Source organism: Chiroxiphia lanceolata, chromosome 5, assembly GCF_009829145.1.
Source record: "Chiroxiphia lanceolata isolate bChiLan1 chromosome 5, bChiLan1.pri, whole genome shotgun sequence".
NCBI lineage: Eukaryota > Metazoa > Chordata > Aves > Passeriformes > Pipridae > Chiroxiphia > Chiroxiphia lanceolata.
The window spans coordinates 50,619,579-50,640,318 of record NC_045641.1 but is presented as its reverse complement, the minus strand read 5'-3'; the positions used below and the strand labels follow the sequence as shown (position 1 = coordinate 50,640,318).

The 20,740-nt window shown below is 41.4% G+C and overlaps 1 protein-coding gene across 3 annotated transcripts in view; it reads left to right on the top strand.

Moving 5' to 3' along the window:
• EP300 (E1A binding protein p300) overlaps positions 1–20,740 on the top strand; it is a 61,196-nt gene that overhangs the window by 13,091 nt on the left and 27,365 nt on the right. For all 3 annotated transcript variants that reach the window (XM_032688059.1, XM_032688057.1, XM_032688058.1), the window contains 9 exons: positions 3,438–4,096; positions 11,621–11,797; positions 13,930–14,191; positions 14,800–14,913; positions 15,830–16,066; positions 18,502–18,595; positions 18,925–19,059; positions 19,435–19,552; positions 20,054–20,228. In XM_032688059.1, coding sequence (XP_032543950.1) covers positions 3,438–4,096; positions 11,621–11,797; positions 13,930–14,191; positions 14,800–14,913; positions 15,830–16,066; positions 18,502–18,595; positions 18,925–19,059; positions 19,435–19,552; positions 20,054–20,228 — 1,971 coding nt within the window. The remainder of the gene's footprint in view (positions 1–3,437; positions 4,097–11,620; positions 11,798–13,929; positions 14,192–14,799; positions 14,914–15,829; positions 16,067–18,501; positions 18,596–18,924; positions 19,060–19,434; positions 19,553–20,053; positions 20,229–20,740) is intronic.

Sequence of the window (20,740 nt, the reverse complement as noted above, 5' to 3'; positions counted from 1 at the left end):
ACTTTCATTCTGTCTCTGGTGCTTTGTAGCAATGTAGAGTGTATAAATGGAGTTATAAAATCTCAGTTGTGGTATGCCTGCATTCTTGCCAACCTTATATGATACTTTCAGAATTCTGAAAGTCATGATCTTATCTGTGATAACAGTTGGAAAGTTGTAGAGACTCTTACTACAGGAGTTTGGCAGTTTGGGTATGGTATTGTGCGAAACGTTTTAAACAAATTTGTAACGCCCATGAGCTTTTCTGACTTACTACTGTTCAACTGTAGCCTTTTTCTGCTAATATTTGGACCAAGCCATCTTGCCAGCCCCTCAGAAATTCACTGCAATTGACATGGCCTTTTAAATGCAGTTGCTGAGATGAGTAGTATTTTAGGTTATTGCTTAGATTGAAGTTTTTGAAAATGCAGTGCTACACCTCCGACAGAGCATCCATGAAATGACCTTTCTGGCAAAGTGCTGCTGAAATATTCCAATAGTTAAGATCAAAAAAATTACTCTTTGTAGGTGTTCTCAAATTCCAAACATTGTTTTACAGCCTAGTCGTGCCTCAGCTTTTCACAGAATGACAGAATGGTTTGGGTTGGAAGCAGCCTTAAAGATCATCTCATTCCAACCCCCCTGCCATGGGCAGAGACACCTTCCACTAGACCATATTGCTCAAAACCCCATCCAACCTGGCCTTGAACAGTTCCAGGGGTGTGGGGCATCCACAGCTTTTCTGAGCAACCTGTTCCTGTGCCTCCCCACCCTCACAGTGAAGAACTTGCTATATCTAACCTCCATCTAGTCTCTCAGTTTGAAGCCATTCCCCCTTGTCCTATCACTACATGCCCTTCTAAAAAGTCCCTCTCCAGCTCTTTTGTAGCCCTTTAAGGTAGTGAAAGGTGCTGTAAGGTCTTTCTGGAGCCTTCTTTTCTCCAGACTGAACAACTCCAACTCTGTCTTCATAGGAGAGGTGCTCCAGCTCCCTGATCACCTTTGTGGTCCTCCTCTGGATGCACTCCAACAGATCCATGTCCTCCTTATATTGGGGGCCTCAGACCTGGATGTAGTACTGCAGATGGGCTTGCATGAGAGCAAAGTAGACCAACACCCCAAGTCTTTCTCCTCAGGGCTGCTCTCAATGCATTCTCCACACAGGCTGTATTTGTGCTTCAGATTGCCGTGACCCGTGTCCAGCACTTGCTCGTGGCCTTGTTGAACTTCATGAGGCTCCCATGGACCTACTTCTCAAATTTCTCAAGGTCCCTCTGGATGGCATCCCTTCCCTCCAGCGTGTCCACTGCACCCCACAGCTTGGTACTGTCAGCCAGTTTGCTGAGGGCACACCTCATCCCACTGTTGTGTTGCCGTCAAAGACTTTAAACAGTGCCAGCCCCGATACTGATCCCTGAGGAACACCACTTTCACTAGTCTCCACTTGGGCATCGAGCTGTTGACCACATCTCTTTGAGAGTGACCATGCAGCCAATTTCTTACCCAGTGAGTGGTCTGTCCATCAAATCCATGTCTCTTCAGTTTAGAGACAAGGATGTCATGTGGGACAGTGTCAAATGCTTTGCACAAGTCCAGGTAGATGGTGTGGTCTTTCCTCATCTGTCAATGCCATAACCCAGTTGTAGAAGGCTACTGAATTTGTCAGGCATGATTTGCTCTTAGTGAAGCCCTGTTGACTGTCACTAATCACTTCTTTATTTTCCATGTGCCTTAGCATAGTTCCTAGGAGGATCTGCTCCATGATCTTGCTGAGCACAGAGGTGAGACTAACTGGCCTGTAATTCCCTGAGTCTTCCTTATTTCTCTATTTATTTAAAAATTAGTACCTCATTCTTCTCTATATCCCAGGTAACCAGGTTCCCCGTTTCCTTCTGGAGAGAGTCTGTATTTTCCCTAGCTGTTCTTTTATCACCCACATGCATATAGAAGCTTTTCTTGTTGGTCTTGACATCCTTGGTCAGATTTAATTCTATCAGGGCTTTAGGTTTCCTTACATGATTCCTGGCTGCTAGGACAGTTTCTCTGTATTCCTCCCAGAGTACCTGTCCTTGCTTCCACCCTCTGTAAGCTTCCTTTTTGTACTTGAGTTTGTCCAGGAGCTCCTTTTTCATCCATGCAGGCCTGCTGGTGTTTTTGCCTGACTGCCTCTTTGTTGGGATGCGTTGCTCCTGAGCTTGGAGGAAGCAATCCTTGAATATTAACCAGCTTTCTGGGGCCCCTCTTCCCTCCAAGGCTTTATCTCATAGTACTCTAGCAAGAAGATTCCTTGAAGAGACCAGAGTCTGCTTTCCTGAAGTCAAGGGTATTGAGCTTGCTGTGCTCCCTCCTTGCTGCCCTAAGGATCTTGAGCTCCACCATTTCTGGTCATTGCAGCCAAGGCTGCCCTTGAGTTTCATATTCCTCCCCAGGCCCTCCTTGCTGGGAAGAACAAGGTCCAGCACAGCACCTCTCCTCGACAGCTCCTCTCGCTTGGAGAGGGAAGTTACCTTCAACTCACCATAAGCTTTCTAAGTTACTTTTAGTTTAACTTCCGTAGGTTAAATATACAGACCAAGGTGTGTACTACTTCTGTATGCATAACACCTTGTTTTCTTGAGCAAATTGATTCTGGGTGCTATGTGATGTTCTTGTATCTTATCTATATATTCCAAATAGCAATCTTTCACCCCTTGGTTACCTTGGGGATTGCTTTGCATAGGCTCTTGAGATGGGAATTTGATTTTTTTATCCTAGTGTTTTTTCACAGCTTTGTGGCCAGGAGGGCTGCTTTGTTTCCTAACAGTGTTGTGGGAAGGTACTGGTTGTCCAGTGAAGTTCAGTGAAATTTGGCAATCAGTGCTGGTAATGACTGGATGTGGAAGAATAAAAAAAAGCCAACAGCTACCCAACAAAAAAACCCAAAACAACCTAAAACTCCAAACCCAAACATCTATTAATTATTCTATAAATAGTAAACTTTTTTTTGAAACTATATTGCTGTATTACTTATGGCTGTTCTGAAAATGACAGAGTTCGGTGAAAGTTAAAAATTGTAAAGACAATACTTTCCCATCAATCTGTTAATTCTTTGTAGTAATTGTTGTCTAATTCCATTGGTCAACTTTGAGAGATTTTAATATAATTTTTTCACTCCTCTCTTCACAAATTTCCCGAGGTGAGAGAGCGTAGTCTGATACCCAGTGATCTTTTGGCACAAATTGTAGGAGAGTGACGTAGAATGGTCTTCTCTAGTTTAGACTCTGTAAAGTTTAGAAATTACTTTTATCCAGACAAACTGGATAGTTTTCAGTAACGACTGATAGGGGAATTTTGCTCAAACATAACAAGTTGAGTTTTGCTAGTTACTTGAAATTAAAAGATAGGAACTAATGAACAGATATTCCTTCAAGACACTATTGCTTGCTCTGACTTCATATACAATCGGTTTTGTTTTTCAGATTTTGGATCGCTCTTTGATCTGGAACATGACTTGCCAGATGAACTGATCAGCTCCACAGAACTGGGACTCACCAATGGTGGTGACATTAATCAGCTGCAGACCAGCCTTGGCTTGGCACAAGATGCTGCCTCTAAACACAAGCAGCTGTCTGAACTTCTACGGGCTGGTAGCTCCCCAAATCTGAACATGGGGGTTGGTGGCCCTGGCCAGGGCATGGCCAGTCAAACCCAACAAAATAGTCCTGGAATGGGAATGTTAAACAGCATGGTGAAAAGCCCCATGGCACAGGCTGGGTTGTCTTCTCCCAATATGGCGATGAGTGCAAGTGGACCAAACCAGGGTCCTTCTGCCCAATCCACAGCAGGAATGATGCCAACAGTAAACAGTCCAGTTAACCAGCCTGGCATGGGAATGAACACAGGGATGAATGCTGGCATGAATCCTGGGATGTTGGCAGCAGGCAACGGACAGGGGATGATGCAGGGGCAAGTCATGAACGGTTCAATTGGAGCAGGCAGGGGGCGGCCCAATATGCCGTACCCAAACCCGGGAATGGGTACTGCCGGGAACTTGCTGGCTGAGACACTGCAACAAGGCTCTCCACAGATGGGAGGGCAGGCTGGACTGAGAGGGCCACAGCCTGGGGCCATGAACAAGGTAAGATGAACTAAATTTTATTATCTTCCTTATCATTGTTGACTTTATCTTGTGAAATTTATTCCTCTGCAGTACGGGTTCTATAGGTTGTTTTTTTTCTTTAAGAATCCTGTATCATGGGGTAAATAGTTTATATGCTGCTAAAGTGGAATTTGTGACAGTCATACGAAGTGAGAATTGAATCTTGCGCAACAAGCAAGACTATGGCTAGATTAAAAAGCCTATTGTGGCAGTATAGATTATCAACAACATTGAAAAGTAACTTGATTGTATTTTATTCTGTTTTATGCTTTGTCCACAACTGTATTTTCCCATCTGATGTGGTGCTGGTATTGTGAGTGTCGTGGGAATCCATCAGGATGTTGTGGTGCTTTTTTCTGTGTGACAGTCAATGGAAGTATTTGTTGTCCAAGATCAGCTGAGTGTTTATGCTGTGGCATATGCTAAGAGGCACATACAGGTTTGAATGGACTGATGCACTCACTGTATGTGCCAAGACTTACATTGGCCTTGTTAAGGAATAGGTATTTCAGTTAATGGTGGAGAATGAATGCTTGTGTAAACACCTGAAGACAAATGTTAGGTTCTTAAGACTGTTAATCCGACTCAGTTCTAGTTTTAATATTCACAGTGGCTTTGTCTATAGGAGAGCAAACCAGAAAGCTGAAAAAAAAATCTTTTTATACTGGAGAGGGAAATAAATGTGCTTTTGTAATTCAGGAGATCGGAAGAAAGTTGTCATGAGTCACTGAAAAGACAAGAGAAGACCCTATGGTTTAAATGACAAAAGGGTGCCTAAATTTAATTTTTGTCATGCACAATTAGCTGTCTTAGAGAAGTAGCCACTTGAGTATTTATTCTCCAGTTTTTAGTGTTTTGATCAAAAACCTAGAAAATACTTAAATGTTTCAGTTCACTTTAGGTGGGTATTTTATGTTTCTTGGCTAAGGAGGGGAGAGTTTTTCTAAGGTGCTCTACAATACCTAAATCTGTCTTAGAATGCCTAAAATCAGTCCACTTGGAGGACTAGGCATGATAATAACATAGTCTATAAATGTATTTGAGACATAAGTTATGCTGTGTATTAATAACTTTGATGTCTTGTGAACGTTAATTATGAAGTTCTTTGATCTTAACTGTTTGCTTAAGCTCAGTGTGCTGCTAACTACAGTTCTGGTGTGCATCTCTACATATATGTTCAGTAATGAGTTGATTTTGTGGTCTCATCGTTTCAGATATTTTTGCCTGATAGGAAAGTTGTTGCAAAGCTTGATTACTATAGTAGAAAATTTATATGCAGCTTACAGTGGTAAGAAATGTGTAGCTACTTAGAAGTATTCTTGTATTGGAATTATATAATATTCATTATTCCTTGGCTGTAAAAAAAAATAAATAAATTTGATCTTCAGAAAGCTGTATTCAGAGGTCAAAAATTGATATAGTGGGTGTTTGGATGAAATGCAACTTCTTAATCCATACTTATCAGAGCTGAAGTAGGGTTATGCAGTATAATAAACTTATTTATCTAGAAGTAAGGAAAGGACATAAAACCAAGCTTTTGGCTGATGTAGTCTAAAATTGTCTTCCTCCCTTACTTAAATTCCAAAATGTGCTGTATATCTAAATTAAGAACATTTTATGCTTTGGGGAATATTCAGACCAAATACATGATAACTTCTGGTTTTTAGTTCATAATCCCAGACAGATTAAAAATACTGAAGAACTTTAATTGCTGATAAAGTCCTGAGACTTTTTGTGTAAGTATGGTGGGTACAACCTTCGTAAAGGAGTTGAAACTGCCAGATGAGAAAGAACAGTCTGAAATGGAGGCTGAAATTCCAGAATGTCTTCAATCAGTTTGGTTGTTGGCAGGGAGCCTGTGTTTCGCTTCATACAGTGGAGTTAGCAAAGTCTGACAACAGCAATGTCTGACCATTTTATCTCTCCACCTATCTGCTTTTTGGTTTTTCCACCTACAAATCTTCAAAAAGTAGATGAAAACAGAGGACCTTAAGTTGTTTTTAAAACCCAGTTTTTCTAATTGGTAAATTTAGTACTGTGTTGCTGTTAATGTGGGGGTTTGTGTGATAACTTCTGTAGGTTTGCTTTATTGCTGCAAAAAATGTGCATTATCCAGAAGCTCTCCTTCAGTAGGAGGGAAAAAACCAGACCAGATGCTTTGGTTATGATTGTTCAACTTCACCATGTTAGCTTGCCAAAGTCAACCCTTTCAGGTGATGGGAGAGTTGCCTCTGACTTCTCTCTCAGCAAAACAGTGGTGTGTTTTGTGCAATGGTTTGGATGGAGGAATAGCTTAGGTTTCTGTCATGTTAACTAATTGTAAGGGAGGATGTTATGCTCTTCTAACAGTAAAGATGAGCTGCAAGTGGTGAGTTAATTTGGAAAGTGAAATTGGTTACATTTCAACTTAGTTCTGTTATCCTGGGGAGTTACTGAAGAGTTTTCTTCCTCTCTTCCCAAAACATTGACTAGCAATAGAGTGGAACACTTGCTTTGCGTTTTAGTCATGCACTTCCCAGCTTCCCAACTTGTTGGGCACATTACTTTTTAGGACTTGAAATCCCAAATGTCAATGTAAACAATTGATTTGTACATATAAACTTGTACTGTCATAATCTGATGCCTTACATCCTGTGGTTTAATGCCATAGTTTTATGCCTGATGTAAGCAGTCCCTTTGGATGCCATCGCTGTGCCAGTTGGATGACAGGCTGTGTTGAAGAACTAATCCAGACTTGAATTGAAACTCATGTGGTCATTTTAAAAGAAGTTGGTTTAATTTGAATTGGTTTTTGTGTCCAGTTTATATTTATCCATTGAAAAACTAGTATCTCTGAATTAGGGAGAGAAGTTTTTAAAGGAGTTGATCTTGCCAGTCAGAGGAGGGTGTGAATCCTGCTTTGGTGACAGTACCAGTTTAAAAATGCCTGTGAAAGTCTACCCTGAAAGGAAGTGTTACAAGTTTGGAGAGGAAAGGAATTGTAACAAGTTTTGCTTGAATAGTTTTTTGTTTTCTGTGTGGTTTTATATGTTTTCTCTGGTTTTGAGCAAGTTAAGAGGACAACAGACATGCCTATTACTCTTAAAATAGTGTTTTGGAATTTGTTTATAAGGCTTGGGTTCTTTCAGTGTCTATTCATTTTTCAGGCTTTTTGTTTCACTAGATAGATTTACAGATTTGATTGACTCAAATATAAGCAGATAACTTATTATAGAGCTTGAATTTGCTAAAAAAAGAAATTAAAAAATATCACGTTTCCTGTTTTGAACCATTCTTCATTTGGAATCGTATCTAGTCAAAACCTTCATTTTATCGTTCCACTGGGTTCTGTTGAGAGTGCCAAGTTAGGGTCTTACTGTCCAACCTCTTATTAGAGGAGGAGGTTATTTTGTGTATAAGTTGATGTATGCATTTATGTCATAGCACAAAGTGACAAAGTTCACCAGACCCTCAGGTCACTTAGATCTCACCTCCCACTGATTCAAGAAATGTTTCCTTTATTCCAGTAATGAAGTGGAAGTTCAGATTAGTAAGGGCATTACTGCTACCTCTGCTATGTGAGTATTTCACTTGAAATGTTTGGAGTTTCAGTAGTAATTCTTTGCCATTTGGCTCACTGTTTGAGTATGTACAGAGTTCTCTGCTATCATAATGGATACATTTGACTTTATCAGTTTAACCTCTTTTAAGAAGATTCAATGGCAATATTTTACAAAGTCAAAGGTAGAATATTTGTAACGTCTATGTGCATAGTTGTAACAGGTGTTCCTCCTAAATTTGTACTCTGTGGTATCAACAGTAAAACTAGAAGCAGAGTTACTTGACCATCTTCTGAACTGAAGATACATGTGTTCCATGGCATTAGAACAAAACCTTGGGGAATTTCCTCCACTTTTGTAGTTATTCTTCTTAAGGCTGCTCAGATACTTCCCCAATCTATCCGATACCTCCTTCCGTGAGAGGCAGGAAAGTCAGGTTGTTTCCGTTGTGTATGTAGAAGGTAGAACCATCTGAGATTACCTTTGCCTTCTGTTAGCCACATACTATCATATTTTATGATCTTTCTTGTTTTCTTCCTCTTTACTGTGAATTGGATTTCTGTCTGTTCTTCCTTTTGTGCAAGTTCTTGCATATGTGATGAAAGTAAGTTGAAGCTGTGAGGAGAGGAAGAAAAACTTCAGATGGATATGAAGAGTAATAGGAAAAGCAGTGAAAGGAATTGGTGGCCAGGAAGAGTGAGTAGAGGTTGGACTCTCTGACTTGTAACTGTATTTCAACCATCTCTGTTTTTGCATGGTATTGCAGATGAAGCCTTGTTCTTGTCTGATACAGTGGTGCTAACACCACCTTTCTTTGGCTGGTTCTTCTGCACTGGATTGTTTATTTATCCTTCCCAACAGATCATTAATGTGATGAGAAACTGTATATTAGTCTTTCTGGTTGTTTCCTACTGATCTTCTGTAGTCACGAGGCCGTGCATTTCTTCCTGTTTGTTTTCTTTTATTCATGTTTCTCAACATGTCACAGCAAATGACATGAGCATGCTCCTGCTTCTTCTGCAGGGTCACAAGGTCACCTTGTGCCAGGTGAAGAATCTCCCAAATGACCCTTCTCTTGACTCAGTCTAGAGTTGTGTGCAGTTGGTTGGTTTCAGGTTAGTGGGTCTGGGATGGCAGGACTGGGGGTCATTGCTCTGAGGTTCCTCTGTGGATATGGCAGGTGTCAGTCTCACCTGGACCAAATAATGGCAGCTGATTTGTTCCAGGAGACACTGAGGTGTTTGTTTTTTAGCATCCTTCTTAGGTGTCGCTTGAATGTACGGCTTTTGGAGTCAGTTTGGCATGCTTGACTTCCAACCTGGCCTAGGCTTCTCTGGTGTTTGCCTCTCCTGTAAACTGAAATTACTGCTGTCAGAAGTAGCTAGGCTGAGCTGGGCATGTAGTGTTCTACTGCCAGGTGCCTTGGTACAGCAAGGTGGAGGGAGAGTGGAACCCTGTGTTTCTGCCATGGAGGCAGCCCTGTTTGAGGGGGCTGGTCTTGCACCCCAGACGGTACCAGTGGCTAATGCTTGAGAAAACATCAGAGATCTTTGTACTGCAGCAACTTGATTAGTACATTTGAAAAAGTCAGATGCTTCACATAAAATCTGTGTCCAGCTTTGTTGCAAATACAAATTTTGATTGGCATGGTGCAGCCTCATCCCTGAGTTTCGTTAGGAAGCTGTTTTAGGTGAGATAGCAAAAGTGACGTAGCTTTTTCTAAGCTGAGGTTTGGTTCCTTCCCCTGCAGTCAGGACAGAGTTGGCTCATCAGGCCACAGTTATTCTGAATCTTTTGGTATCAATGTGTGAAATCTAAAGTTGTCTGAGTTAGGCATCTTGATTTCTCTCTGTGACATCAAGGTGTGAAAATGTGCCTTCAACCTTTAATTCTGAGTTGTTTGGTTTGGGTTTTGGTTTTTTTGGTTGGTTTTGTTTGTTTGTTTGTTTTGTTTTGTTTTTTTACAGGCAAATAGCATAAGTTACAGAAGTCAAATGGGGTCGGTGATAGTGATGGCCAGTGTAGTCTATGCTTTAGTATACTCTCAGCTGTCAAGTGACTTTGGTAGTTATCATTGTTAATGAACTTGAAAACTTTGCTTAGAAATATATGGTTTTGGAGATGTACCTGTTTTCAAAACCCTTTCTGGAACCAAAGAGATCAGGCTATCTTACAGGAAAACATGACTTGTTTTCTTAAGGAAATAATTCTCACTAAGCCTTGAACATGTTGCTCAATTTGAGACAACAGTGATGATGGGAAATATTTCTGAAAGTGTTTGACTCCTTATGCTTTTCTTTTTTCCCTTCTGTCTTCTGAGGTAGAGGAAGGGAGGGTTTGAGTCTTACCTGTTCTGTTTTTGGCAGCAGCTGCTTCATTGGTCATCATATGTGTGTTCATTGCAGTTGAGACAGCAGAGGAAAAAGACAGAGGAAAGGAAGGCTTTTTAATTCTGCCTGATCATTGCATAGTTTGTTTTTCTGCCATGTGTAGAGATTCTTTTCATTGCTCTCTAATGAATTACTGCTGTGTGATTATGGTTATTGCTTATGTGTGGAGGAGGGGGGCTGTCCTCAAGTGAATTCACTTGTGCATATCAGATGTCTAAAGTGGCAGGTTCTATAGTGAATTTTGTATTCCTTCTCCTGTAGCTTGGGTTTGATCCTGCTTTATTTTGTAACTGCAACCTGAAGGCTATTATGATAGATTGGAGGTTGTTACAGCCTGAAAAGGAAAGTGTAACTAATCACAGGTAATCTCGGGCATGTTGGTTACTTCTCTATGTGGGTTGGAGAAACGTGGTAAAGAGCAGAAGCAAGGGAGGATGCTTTGAGAATAAATGTAGCAGTAAGTGGAAACAAACCTACCATAGGAGCTACTATGCACTTTTTTGGATGCAGGAAAGTGCTTTGAACCAAAGGATATTAAGGAGACTGGACATTGTCTAGTCAAATGCTAATGCAAGTTGAAACAATACAGCTCTTTAAAGTACTTTTGTGCCTCTGTTATTAGAAGTTGTGTCTCCTTGAAGATCCTGCCTGAGTAGTGGTAAGATCTTGGTGATCTGAGCAAAAATCTCCAGTTTTTCTGGTCCTCTATGGCTAGTTGTTTTGGTCCTAGAAAGCCAGATTTCCCGTGAAAAATACATAAGAATACAAGGAATGGAAAAAAATGTCAGAGAACAAACAACTTAATTGGTAAGATTGCTTGTTTTCCTTCAGGTTCTAGGGCATTCCAAGGCAACAAATAGTATATTCTAGTTTTCTAAAACTGTTGAATATGCATATGGCTTGTATGAAACATGAATCTATTTCCCCTGTGAATGAATGGTTCAGTAGATTTGTTTTGTTTGCAGAGTTCCTGCCTACTATCTCCTTTGACCTCTAGTACTACTCACTGCAAACTAGCTACTGTGACTGTGTGAGGTGCTAACCTGTGACTATGGTGTATTCTTAAATTGAAAATGTTTGTGTACCGATAATGCAGGCATGCATTGTTATGGCTATCTGGAGAGGAGCTGTGGGAGTGCTAGCAGCTGGGTGGGATGTTTTTGGGATAAACTCTGCTGATATGAACGAATATGGTATTTGTCTCCATTTGGAGTCTGTGCAAGTGCAAGGAGGAGAAAGCTTCCAGACTTGGGTTATGTAGTCCATGGTACAAATTTGTGTTTCAGAAAGCTGAAATAAGAAATCTGTTGAACAAAATATTTTCTAAAGAAATAATCAGGCCAGTTTTGTCCAGTCTGACCTCAAAGGTTGGTAAGTTGGCTTTGTCATATTTATAGGAACTTTCTGTTAATGTTATGTGATGAGTAAATACATAAACATGAAGAAGCAAGGGAAGCATGTGGATCTGTATTGCTTTGCAGCTCGTTCCTGGTTATGATCACTCTTGCTTCTCTGAAGTATTAATTTGCCTTTTACATTGTGAACTTAAGCTGTCTTACCATTTTAATTTCTAGATGGGAATGATGAGCAATCCCAGTCCATATGGCCAGCCTTATAGTCAAAATACTGGGCAGCAGATTGGAGCCAGTGGACTTGGGCCTCAGATGCAGAATAAAGCTGGACTGCAGAATAGCTTACCACAGTTTCCAATGGACAAGAAGCAAGTTCCTGGGGCAGGAATGCCCAGCTTGGTAAGTAGAATGAAAGGTGTCTCCAGAAAACATTGCAGTAGATCAAAGGGGAGCAACACACTCTGGCCTTGCCATGTTGTGTTTTTTGCAGCTGCCATACCCAGTGTGAGTATGTGCTCTGAATCCCCATAGGGTGCACTTGCTTCAACTCATAAGAAGACTGATATGAAGGAGAGGGCTGAGTTGTGCTTTCTGTGTTGATAAGCTGCATCTCCACTCTTGGCCCTTCAAATCCTACTAACAGGGAAAATGAAATGGAGCTCCTTAACTGAAGTGAGCTTTGCCACCTGTTTGGACACCTCTGCTCTCCTCTCCCATCCCTTTTGGGGTTGCTCTATTGTAACCCTTTTCCTCAGAGTAGCTCTGTCTGCAGGATTTTTTCCTGGTTGTACTCACTGATAGTTTTGGGAGAGAGGAGTGTCTCTTCTCAGACAGGTATTCCCTATGATAGGGCTTGGAGGCCCCACTCATGTGTTTTTTCTTGTGAATTACATGAACACACACAACAGTCCTGGAGGTTCCCTGGCAACTGTAGTAGCCCTGATGCCTTCCCCTTTTTCCTCCACGCTCTTATTGCATCAGGACTTAAGGAAAGGGGAAGTAAGAGTGGTGGGAAAAGTGGATGGCCCAAGCTTAGAAATGCCAGTGCCTCGCCACATGCCTTAACGTTGGATTCCCTAGCTTGAGCTTAACACTGATGCCTCATTATTTTCAGAGCTTAAATTGGTTAGAGGTATGACATGCAACATGTCCTGTGGGTTTTCCCACCCCTATGTATTTTTTTTTAATTTAGGAAACATTCACATTTCTGAATACAGCTTGTGTTTCTCCTTGCTTCAAATTTCACTCCCGCACACCCCTTGGGAGGGTCAGTCTCTTTATCTTAGTAACTGTTGCTGAAAAACCATTTCCAGTTAACTTTAGTACCTTTAAACTAAAAAGAGCTCAATCCTATGAGGTTTATTTAGTGTTTCTTTAAGTTGAGCATGAAACATGGGAAGTCTAGCAAACCGCTTGGCTGTATGAACCAATAAAAAAGCAGCCAAAACCTGTTCAGAACCCCAGCTGTCAGGTTTGTGTTCAGTGCAGAGCATATAACTTGAAGCTGAACTGGTACCCAGCTTGAACCTAGGAATGAAAAGTTGCAACTATCTCAGCTGTTGTCTAGAACAACAGGTTGCAAACAAGACAGTTATGGTCATATTGGAACATATACAAACCCTGAGGGCCTGACTAATTGGTGGTCTCCCTGTAGAATGAAAGGTTAATACTAGTGCTTAAGAGCTACAGGAGAACTGGGGTTTAGGAATACAGATAGATGACATCTAAAGATCTGGATGTCTCCCAAAACATCCTCTAAAACCTCTAGGAAGAATCTGTTGGAAGCTGAAGTCTGTTGAACTGAAATGGTACAAGCAACATAGTCCCTGAACTGTTCTTTGCTGAATACACCTCAAATGTCACCTGGAAGAAATACAAAGAGTACTAAAGAAATAAACAGAAGCAGAGAAGGCATACCAGATGTTGCCGTACCTGACATTAGTTCTGTGGTGTGTATTATCATGAGGTTGTGCTTCATGACTAGGAGATGCTTGTTTTGAATGCCTATGTGTGAGTCTGACAATGGAAAAAGGTTAAAAGGTTCCCAGGACTTCCCTTTCATTCTCCTTTTCTAGGAAGAGTCAAATCAAGACACCTTGTACTGCAATAGAGGAAACCAATTCACTCTAAAATGTGCTTTCTTCCATTAATGCAATAATTGCGGGTGCAACTTTTTAGCCTCCAAAATGAGGAGGAGATTTGAGATCACAGTGCTGTTAATATTTTCTGGTTGTTCTAGCACTGCAAATTAACCTGTGAGCACATGCAAAGTTCTGCTGGCTGTTGATAAGACCAGGGCTAGGACTAATAGAGCGATATGGGAAGGAAATTGTGGCTGGCAAGAGAATTGCCAGCACTGTTGCTAAGGCGTATATTTAGTGAGTCTTCCAGAACTACAGATAGGTGGGCTATTTCCTTAATCAGAGAATGTAGTTGTTGCTTCTCAGACTCTTTCTTGCTTTGCTGTTTGCTTACTAAATTATTTTCAAAAATAAATTTACTTCTGGGAATTTCTTCTTCACCTTCTCCAGGGCCAGCAGCAGGCTCCCCAGGTTCAGCAAGCTGGGATGGGGCCAGCAGCTTCTCAAGGAATGGGGTCTGGAGCACCAACAGCAGATCCAGAAAAACGCAAGCTCATTCAGCAGCAACTAGTTCTCCTCTTACACGCTCACAAGTGTCAGCGTCGAGAACAGGCCAACGGGGAGGTGCGACAGTGCAACCTCCCTCATTGCCGAACCATGAAGAATGTCTTGAACCACATGACACACTGTCAGGCTGGCAAATCTTGCCAGGGTAAGTGGAGGAGTGGTTATATGGGTAGGTTCAACATTTGAAGAAGGAAAAGGGCTCCTAGAAAGAGATGAACTAATGGGTGGCTTGGGAAGTAGAAGTTTTTTGACTTACCTCTCCACTTTTGAAGGCAGGATCTGCAAGTAGGAGTCTACCTGTCTCCCTTAAGCGGAAGAGATGAATCTTGAGCAATAACTAGCCATGAATTTGACTGCTTTGGCACTGGCAACCTCTCTGTTCTAGTAGCTAACTAAAATGTAGGCTACCTTTTTGGTAGCCTAGGCTCATCCAGATTGTGCCAACAGTTTCGTGGTACAGTCTGTCTGATGCCTGAGCTATATGGCATTACCCTTTAAGCCAAGGAGGCATAGTCTTGGGTGTATCACACCAGGCTTTCAAGTAAGCTTTAGTTGAGCCAATAGTACTTGAAAAAATCTAACTACATTTTCAGAGCTAGTTAGTGCTGAACTATTTCAAATCATACTTTACTGACCTGTGTTGATACAGATGTGTGCTCTGAGAGAAAATGTTGCTCCCTACCCAGTTTGTGTTGACCATGAGGAGATACTGGCAGTAGTTTCTAAAAGTTTTTCATTCCCTCTCTTTCTCAGTGGCACATTGCGCGTCTTCCCGACAAATCATCTCGCACTGGAAGAATTGTACAAGACATGACTGTCCTGTATGTTTGCCTCTCAAAAATGCTGGGGACAAAAGAAATCAGCAATGTAAGTCTACTGAGGAATTCTGTGTATTGAATAAACCATAAAATGCATGTTGGGAGTTAAACTTCCTTGCACCCATGTGGTAGTGGTGATGCTCTCAAACCTGGGAACATGTAATATGAAATTTTCCTCTTGTTTTAGTCCCAGAGTATTTTTCTGTTTCTGACAGCTGGTGTTTATGAACGTTTTCCAACTTTATTGGATTATTCTAACAGAGTGGTAAGGGGAACAAGTCATAACTCTCTCAACCAAATGATTGGCTCTTCACTAGCACTTCTTCCAGCTGGACAGTTTCTGGACACAGATGTGCGCGCACACGCATGTTTTGTGTCATTTCAGCCCTGATATTTGGTTCTGTCTTCATTCTTTTTTTGTATCAGATGTAACTTGCTCCTTCTCTTTGTGTCCCCTTGGGTTCCCTGCCAAAAAGTTCGGCAAGATTTTTGCCATTGTGTTACCTGTGTGGTTTTTCTTTCTCATTTCTTTAATGTTCCTATGGGGTCTTCTCATGACTATATGTGAGCCAAGATATTTCTTGGTTAAAGAAAATTAAAAAAAAATAAATAAAAAGAGGCATTGCGGTGACTGCTGGGGAGCTGTATGTACCCTTCTGCCATGTCTCTCTGACATGGTGTGCCTCCATTTTCAGTTTGAAGCAAAGAGATGTGTCCTAAATACTTAAGAGTTGGATTTCCTCTGAGCAGCACGAAGGGAAAACAACATGTTGGATTGGCTGGTTGTGTCAAAACTTGTCTCTCTGTTTCATGGGCCAGGTTTTCCAGACCTAGACCATTCACTGCATGCTTCTAGAAGCAGATGTTTTGGTTTTGAACAGCCAGTGTGCTCTGTGTTTCCCTGTACTCGTAGACCTCTTTGACTACCTTCTGCTGTCCTTATTGACTTGGTGTGTCTCTTCCAGCGCTGCTGGGCGGAGCTGCAGTCGGACTTGCAAATACGGGCTCTGTGGGCGTGGGGCAGCAGACAACGCCCAGCATAAACACTACCAGTCAGATAGACCCCAGCTCCATCGAGAGAGCCTACGCAGCCCTTGGACTGACCTATCAAGGGAACCAGATGCAGACACAGCCCCAGGCTCAAGTGAAGAATCAGCAACAGGGACAGTCACCCCAGGGTCTGCGCCCTATGAATCCTATGAGTAAGTTTATCTGTTAGTGTTAAAATGCAAACTACCGGCAACTTTCCCCATGCTACATCTAATGCAGATTTCCTTAGCCTACTAGCTTAGTGCTGCTAGCTAATTTGTGAAAGGTATGGCTTTTGCGATATTTTACACTTGAGATAGTAAGCTACTGAGTGGAACAGGAACATTCAGAGGGCCAGGTGCCTTCACCTGGAAAACAAGTTCCCTGGGAAAAGTAGTTTCTTTGGAAAAATTACATTTTTTTCAGAACCAATTTTCCAAGGCACATTTTTTTTTGTATTTTGTGTAGCTTTATAATTGCGCAGTAATGCAAGTTTCGGGCTGTTGGGGAGTTTTTAATTGGATGTGCATGCATTGGAATGCCAGTATTCAAGTGTACTTCCTTGTCACTCAGAATGCAGCTTTTACATTTGTATCTCAGACATGTAATATTTGTTTTAAAAATGAAAAATAGGAGATAACTGGCACTCTCCCTGAATCCTGTCATGTGGTTTCATGTAACTGTAAATTGTCTGGATGGCTTATTGCAGCATTATAAAAATCTGGATAAGAGTTTTAATTTGAAGTGCAGTTAGTTGGAACCTGGCTATCACTGGTGTCAAATAAAGTCACCTTTAACCATCAAATCTAAGTTTGATAGTTTGAGATTACATCACAGGATTTTTTCCTCACTTCTCGCTTGAATTGCATAAGTAGATGTGGCTTTTTTAACAGAAAAGACAAAAGATGAGCTCACAGTGATTTATCACAAACTTTTATAACTTTGCAGTGATCCTGCCTGTGTGTCCCATGACAAGCTTGTGTATGGAATGAGAGATTGCAGAGGAAAGAAGCAGTTGGTTGCAGGCTGCATTTTGATGTGTGTTTCTGCACCAAAGGGAATGCTACTCCTGAGTTACTCAGGAAAAGGCTGTCGGGTAGAGTAGACTTGTTAATGAGATGACTGGCCCTTATAGATTGTGTGTGACTTGTGTACTGCTAAAACTTTGGCTTCCAATGTGTAACAACCTTTTTTAAAAAAGAAGGGGAGGGGAATGGTCCTGAGAGCTTAGTCTGAAAAGAGTTGGATTAAAATAATACAATTTTCTACTCTGCATTAAGAGTGTTTTACAAATAGGTGAATTTCTAGAAGCTCCAAAATGTTATGGTGAGGGTCTTCAAAGGTTGCAAGGAAAAAGCAAAATGGTTCAAATTTTTTTATGCATGTAATTATTTATAGACAGTTCTGTGCAATCTTAGCAGGTATTCCCTGTAGAGCTGTTTAGAAAATCCATTGAAATGGAATTGAAAAAAAGCTCTCGGAAAGGGAAGAACTACAGCTTAATGTAGAAAGGACAAGCATGGAGAGTGTAGGGCTTTGACTGTTATTTCCTTATAAGGAGCAGGAAAGGGAATTACAACAGGTGAGACAGGAATTACCAGGTCATGGCCTACAGAACAACAGGACTAGTTTAGGAGAAACAACAGGATTTGGTGAGGACTGCAGTGTGAAAAGATGCAGTTCTAAGTGGCTCAAACAAATGGTGGGTGCTGGCAGTTGAAAAGGGAGATTTAAGGTAAGGGTTGACAGTTGTCTTGCATACCAGTATGCTCTCAGATGGCAAAGTGAGTTTGGGAAGGAGAAGAAAGGGACTAAAGGAAGGGAGACTTGGAGGCAGCCATATGAAAAATTTGTTAAGTACTTGGTTGTGATGTTAGAGGTATGTATTAGGCTTGATATACTTAATTTCAGTGGATTTCTCACATTTGCAGTGCGTAATTTGGCTTCAAATAAAGATTGTATAGGATTCAGATGTGCTAAATACATGTGAAGCCTGGTAATGGCTTTCATGCTACTTGCAGCTTCAAAAAGTGATGTGTTTGGAAGTTCCAGACAAAAGTATGCTACATTTTTCTGTACTATTTGAGACTTAACTGTAGTGTGTGAAGAAAACGGGCATTTTTTTTATGGTGATTAAGATCTGGTGTGATTCAGAAAATCAGATTTTGTTACATAACAAATTCATAGAGGTTTTTCCTGCAAAGGATTGTCAGATGTTCAATCTTACAAACATTGGAGTTAGTTGTAGGATCATTAAGTATGGAGTGGGTGAGAGGGGGACCTTGTCACATGTAGGTGGTAAGTGATGTTTTAAATTCTTGAAGCCTTAGTGAATATATATATCCTAAACCCCTGAATGACAAAAAAACCCCAGCTGCTTCTAAACAAAAATGCAGAAGTGGTCGATAATGCTAGATCTTTAGTTAGAGACTCACAGAAAGGGCTCTGGGATATAATGTTTGCAGCAAGAGGTTAAAGAGAGCAACAGGTAAATTCCTTCACAAAAGTCCAAGTATTTGAAAGTCTAGACCCTTGTTATTGCTGAGCAATTACTGATTTTGCACAGTAAATGGGTGCTTCATTTATTCTGTATTTTTTTGTTTTCTAGGTGCTAATCCAATGGGAGTGAATGGAGGAGTAGGGGTTCAACCCCCTAATTTGCTGCCTGACTCAATGTTGCATTCAACCATGAATTCTCAAAAGTAAGTTGAATTCTTTGTACCCCAGTGATTTTATTTTGATCTCATGGCACTTCTTGCATAAACAATGGGGTAAATGCCATTGATGGCTATCTCTCCCTTTGGATTTTGTAGCTTTTGTTGCAGTTTTCCAAATCCTTGGGTAGAACAGCATGTACTCTTTCGTGGCGTTGTTTTGGTGTCTGTGCAGCTATTTCTGCAGAGTTTGTCCATTGATTAGGGAATGGCTGAACTAGCACTTTGTCCTAACATTATTCTAAAAGAGGCTGTGACTGTAAGATGACTAAGCTTGGGCTAGACTTTTGCCCTCAATTCTTGCTCTGTTTTTGAAGCCCCATGATGACTGAAAGCGCCAATGTTGCCAGTTTGGGAGCTATGCCAACAGCTCAACCATCCAATACTGGAATTCGAAAGCAGTGGCATGAAGACATTACTCAGGATCTCCGAAACCACCTTGTTCATAAATTGTGAGTAGCTAATGCGAAAACAGTCCTCCTGTTAGGTGAGTTGTTACCCCTGAGGTGTATTTGGGGGGCAGAAGGAAGCCTGACTTGCAAAACTAGAGGGCCGGGGAGTGAATTTTGTCAGGATGCATGAGAACAGAATGCAGAAGCCCAAAAGATAGAGCTTACATCTGCTGATTTGGAGTTGTTGTATTAGAAGTTTCCCACTCTGTACTCAAGCCATCTACGTGGGGGCACTGTGCCCTGGGAGCAGTAGCAGTGCTGCAGTCCGTCAGAAGATTTACTACTTTGTGTTCAAACCACTGGAGTTAATGCTGATGGGGGGATGTCCTAATCACTTCCATGCATTTTTTTAATATTTTTTTCCCCTACCCCCAGAGTCCAAGCCATATTTCCTACTCCTGACCCTGCAGCACTGAAGGATCGGCGTATGGAGAATCTGGTGGCATATGCACGGAAAGTGGAAGGAGATATGTATGAATCAGCAAACAGCAGGGTGAGGTGCCATCCCATCGTCTAGTCGTGTGGATCTCTGCCTTGATCCCATAGTGATTGAGGAGGAAGAGGAGTGAAAGCACAGATGACACTCCCAGGCTGAGGAAGCATGTGTTTAGGTGTTGCTGGATGGGGTCTAGGAACCAACCAATGGCAGGCTGCTGCCTGGGTGTGCCAGGAGTTAGGGTGTGCTGTGACTGAGACTTCTTAGGGTCCCATGAAGGCAGTGTTGAAGCTCTTCACTGTGATTATCCCAGAGAAGTGTTGGACACAAGAAGAGAAATGTCTGGTGTTGGCCTAAATAGTTGAGGGCAGTGCTCCGAGCAGTGCCTCTTTTGCCCTCCTGTCTGTCTGACAGCCCCTGCAAGGGGAGAGGCCTCCCCAAGCCAAAATGTGTGTGTGCGTAAGGCTGCTTTGCAATTTAGAATCACTGGGACCTGTTTGTTGCCTTTTCCTAATGTATGTGTCATCTCCTTTCCTGACTTGTATTTCCCCCCAACAGGCGGAGTACTATCATTTGCTAGCAGAGAAGATCTATAAGATTCAGAAGGAATTGGAGGAGAAACGAAGAACCAGGTTGCAGAAGCAAAACATGATCCCAAATGCTCCAGGCATGCCACAGGCTCCCATGAATCAAGGGCCCAATATGGGACAGCCACAGCCAGGAATGTCTGCAAGTAAGAAGAGTTGGTTTACTGACTACCTGGTGCAGGGAAATCATGTATTGTCATTTTGGTGGGCTGGTGACCATTTAGCCATTAATGGGTACTTGCTCAGAGTTAAACAACTTCTTCCTCTTTATTCAGAAGTATTTGCAAAGTCTTTGCTTTGCTTATGTGTTAATTAATGGCCACAAATTATCTAAAAACATTTAGTGTTTCAAACAGATTGAAATACTGTAAACTTTTACGCTTACTTTGAGGATGGAGAGTGGAGATTAAATTGCATCCTTAATGTTGTAGAACTTCAGTCTCATTAGATTCACCTCCAGAATTAATTGATTTAAAGGTAACTTCAGTTGCTATAAGAGAAATATATTTTCATAAATATTTAGCTGTATGGTGTTCAGAATGATCATCACTATTGTTATTGCTAAACAGAGCATGAGGATTGGAGTACTTACGTATTTATGCCTTTGAAAGTTTAGTTAGTGCTTGTACAGTGGTCTGTAGAAGTTCTTGCAGTCTGG